Genomic DNA, 3,691 nt, shown 5'->3' on the forward strand with positions numbered 1-3,691 from the left:
GGTGTTAGAAACAGTCACTGTCATCAGAACCCTTAAGACGGGAGTGACCAGAGATGGGTATCACCAGTATTTTCGTCGTGACCTGGATTTGAAGTCTCCCAGGCTGCATCTTCAGTGCAAATCTCCTCCTCCTCTGCTCCCTCCCTGCCATCACTTCATTTTTGCTAGCTCAGCCTGTATTTGGGTAAGTATCTATGTTATTCCACCACAACCTGTGTCACTGTATAATTCAGCTGTAACGCCGTCACCCACAGGAGTGCTCCTTCTCCCCAGCCCAGAGCATTATACCAGCTGAGTTGTAGCACGCTGCGTTGCCTTGCTTTTCCCTTTGTCCATTATTTCTACTGAGCACCAAGCTGTGGGGATGTTCTGGAGGCTGGAAGGCGCAGTTGTGGTTCTCTGCATTTGACAGAAAGTTGCCGCTCAGGGTCCCGTCAGCTTTCTGTGCAGGCTGCCTGTGGTCTGTGCGTTCTGTGGGACTGCATGTAGGCACAGTAGTAGGTACCTTCATCGTCGGCGTTGATGCCGTGGACTAAGAAAGTGCAGATATTTGCATCTTTCTTAAAAGAAGAATACTTGCTCCTGTAGGAATCGTCATCGTAAGAAACCTGGCCTGGTCCGATGTAGAGAATCCGTTCGGGCGCTTTGGCGGGTACGTGCCGGTACCAATGTATATATGCAGACTGGAAGTCATTTATGCCCTGGGCTGCACACTCAATCCATGCAGTTTTAGTTTGCCCTCTGGTAACGGACACCTGGCGCTGCTTCAGAAGCACTTGTGCTTGTCCACCTAGAGAAAAGGAGAGAAAGCAGAAGAAAGGCTCTTAGCCGGCTGTTCATTCCCGCAGGGAAAGGCGGGATGCCTCCCGCCGCGGCCCCGTGCCCTGGTGCCAAGGGGAACCTACGAGCGCAGGCTGCAGCCAGGGCCAGGAGCGGGAGGAGCAGCATCCCCAGGGCTCTGGCTGGCCTCTGCCTGTGGGAGGAAGGCGAGAGCTCTCCGGGCAGGGCCGGAGGGCTGCGGGAAGGAAATGACTCCCTTGGGTGTCATCCGGAGAGGCTGCCCTGGCAGCAGGCAGAGGGGGAAGGTGGTGTCGGGCAGAGGGGGGCAGGTAGAGTGATCCTGAGTTTAGAGAGGGGGGAGGTATCTCGGTGATAGGGAGAGAAAGCAGCCTGACTCAACCCCGCTAAGCGTTAGCAATCCGATTATAGCTTTTACACAAGCGGCACGAACTCACCTTCTCTCCCTCTCTCTCTCAAGCACACACACAATTACTTTAACTCGGTCACAAAGAAATTTTGTAGTCTGAAGCAAATTTTCCCACTGCTTTCAGACTGGTTGAAGGCTGCTAAACAATGCCTGCGGTCAGACTCTTTTCCTCAAGTCCGCTGCCAATAAACCAGAACAGAACAAAAGCACACGGAGCTCGTACTGGAGACTGGTCATACTGGGTCCTTTGGGATCAGAACACACCGGTCTATAGCTGCAACTATCACTTGTTTGGCCGTGAACAGAAAAGGGGTGAAATAACTTAAATTTGTGTTTTTCTGCCTGCCCAATGGAACTACAAATACCTGTTGTACAGTCGCTGCTTGTTTTGCAGGTTTGCTGCCGTGTTGGATGAGAAGCCCCGCTGAAGTCAATTAAGAGCTCTCTGTTTTAACCTAAATGAAGGTTGGATCAGCTGCAAGCAGAAAACAAAGAAAATAAAAGCAGATTCTCTACCAGCAGAGAAGTACAACACGGGTATGTTATATCTGCAGCCCTGAGTGGTGCTTCAAGTTTATTTTCACTTACATCCTTCTATTCTGCCACACGAATGATGTAACCGGGGATTTATTGCAAAGCTGTCGCTTGAAGGGTGGTGGGAACGCCAGAAGGGTTTTTCCTTCTTGTAGCTAGCCCACCCTGCGGTCCTGTAACCCCACCGAGGCACTCCACCCAGACCTATGGAAGTGCCCTTTTTGCTGGCCAAGTGAAATAACGGCTGTGCTGGCGCTGGCTGCGGCCGTGTCTGCCAAGCGAGCACCAGCTCAGCACCATCTCTGGCACCGGGCTGCCCGTGCAGTGTGTCTGGTTCAAGGCTGGCAGGGAAAATCAGGTGGGGATGTGCCTGCACGTTGTCAAACACTTCAGGACCTGGTTCAGAAAGCCCAGCACGTCTTTGCGCAGGTCCCCTGGGGCTTTCAACTGCTGTGCATCCCACCTGGCACAGTAGTAGGTAGCGGAGTCTTGCAGAGTTACTTTGCTGACTGTCAAGGTGCAGACAGATTTGATGGGGTCCTTCTCGATACTAAATTTCCCCTCGTCGGACTTGTTTTCGAGGAAGAGAGTGGAGGACTTGTAGGCAATGCGCTGAGGAGCTGCGTTGGGCCTCTGTCGGTACCAGTGAATGAAAAGGTTGCTAAAATCGGGATGGGGGACCCAGCAGTTGATTAGCACCGTTTTGCTTACCGGCTTGGTGATGGATACGGGGCTTTGCTGCAAGACTTGTGCAGAACGGGCTGTGGGAAAGGAAGAGAAAAAGCAGAGGCGTGAAGGTGAAATAAGAGATGGTCCCCTTTGCCACTGCCGGACATGCAGGCAGCAGCGGGGTGAGCAGGGCACGTACAAGAAAAACCCGCTGCCAGGATGAACGCGCTCAGCAGCCACATTGTCACTGCCCTCCTTACGGGGACAGGGTCAGGGCCAGACTCAGGTGGGGCCAAGCAGATCCGAGGGGCAGAAAACCATCCGATGAGGCTGTGCCAGCTCCAGACGTGTTAAATAACGATGCGCAATTTCCTGTGATTAACCCTTGAAGAGAAGGCAAAGAAAAAAGCCCCAAGAAACCACCCTTGTAAGAAGAGAGCTCACTACTGAGGAAACTTTTTTTTCCCCCAGGGAATTTGCTTGGATGATGAGTAAAGAGTCACCTTCCCCCCCCCCCTCATAAATGTGTGATTTATGTGAGCTAGCTTTTGAGGTCAGTACCCTGCAAATAGATACCACCACCCACAGCAGCTCCCCAAATTAAGTTTCTTTATGGAAACTGCCTTGTGACCTGCAGCGGAGACCGTACCACAGTCGCTGGCAAGATACTTCAGCAGTTCGTTGCCCTACTCTTACAGATTTATGCCTGATTTGTAGCCTGAGTTCCCCTTGCTTCATTTCTGCCTGGATATAACTTTGTGTGTTGTAGTGGGAGCCCTGTTCTCCGGGATTTATTCCCCAGATATGGTACTGGGCAGAGATCAGCTTAATTCCTTAACTCTCTTACTGACTGAGGTGTTGGAGGCTGCAAGTGTAGAGTCACTTTTCATCCCATGACAATACCTCCGCAGCTCTTCTTTGAACAATTTCATCCCAAACGCTCTTCTGTCCCCCACCATTTAGGACAACAATTCTCCTTTCCTCCTCCTCTCCCTCTTGGATGTCCCTCGTCCCCTCTCAGGTGCTTCCTGGCCTTTTTGCTTGCTGTTCTCCCATGTTTGGACAAACAAGCAGATCTACACAAGAAGTTCCTGGTGGTGTGGGGATGTTCCCTCTGCAGAGACATCCCTGCTGCAGGAAGGGGCCGAAGGTGATGGCAGGGCTGTGGGTGCCATCCCACATGGGACAGTGGTACCCCGCATGTCCTGCATCTCCAGAGCTTGCACCTGAGGCCAGGCGGTTCATCCGCACCGGGGATGTGAGCTGGGATCTTTGAAGTTG

At 52.3% G+C, this 3,691-nt stretch overlaps 1 protein-coding gene across 1 annotated transcript; it reads right to left on the reverse strand.

The window, feature by feature from the left end:
• Positions 1 to 505: 505 nt before the first annotated feature.
• Positions 506 to 2,652, reverse strand: LOC104164874 (the record flags this gene model as incomplete). Its single annotated transcript, XM_009704342.1, has 3 exons — positions 2,610 to 2,652; positions 2,128 to 2,502; positions 506 to 790 (listed from the first exon to the last, which is right to left on the reverse strand). Coding segments are annotated over exons 1-3 (703 nt in total), but the record flags the coding sequence as incomplete, so codon positions are not given.
• Positions 2,653 to 3,691: the final 1,039 nt, after the last annotated feature.

The sequence above is a fragment of the Cariama cristata genome, unplaced genomic scaffold (assembly GCF_000690535.1).
Source record: "Cariama cristata isolate BGI_N322 unplaced genomic scaffold, ASM69053v1 scaffold14857, whole genome shotgun sequence".
In the NCBI taxonomy this organism is placed as follows: domain Eukaryota; kingdom Metazoa; phylum Chordata; class Aves; order Cariamiformes; family Cariamidae; genus Cariama; species Cariama cristata.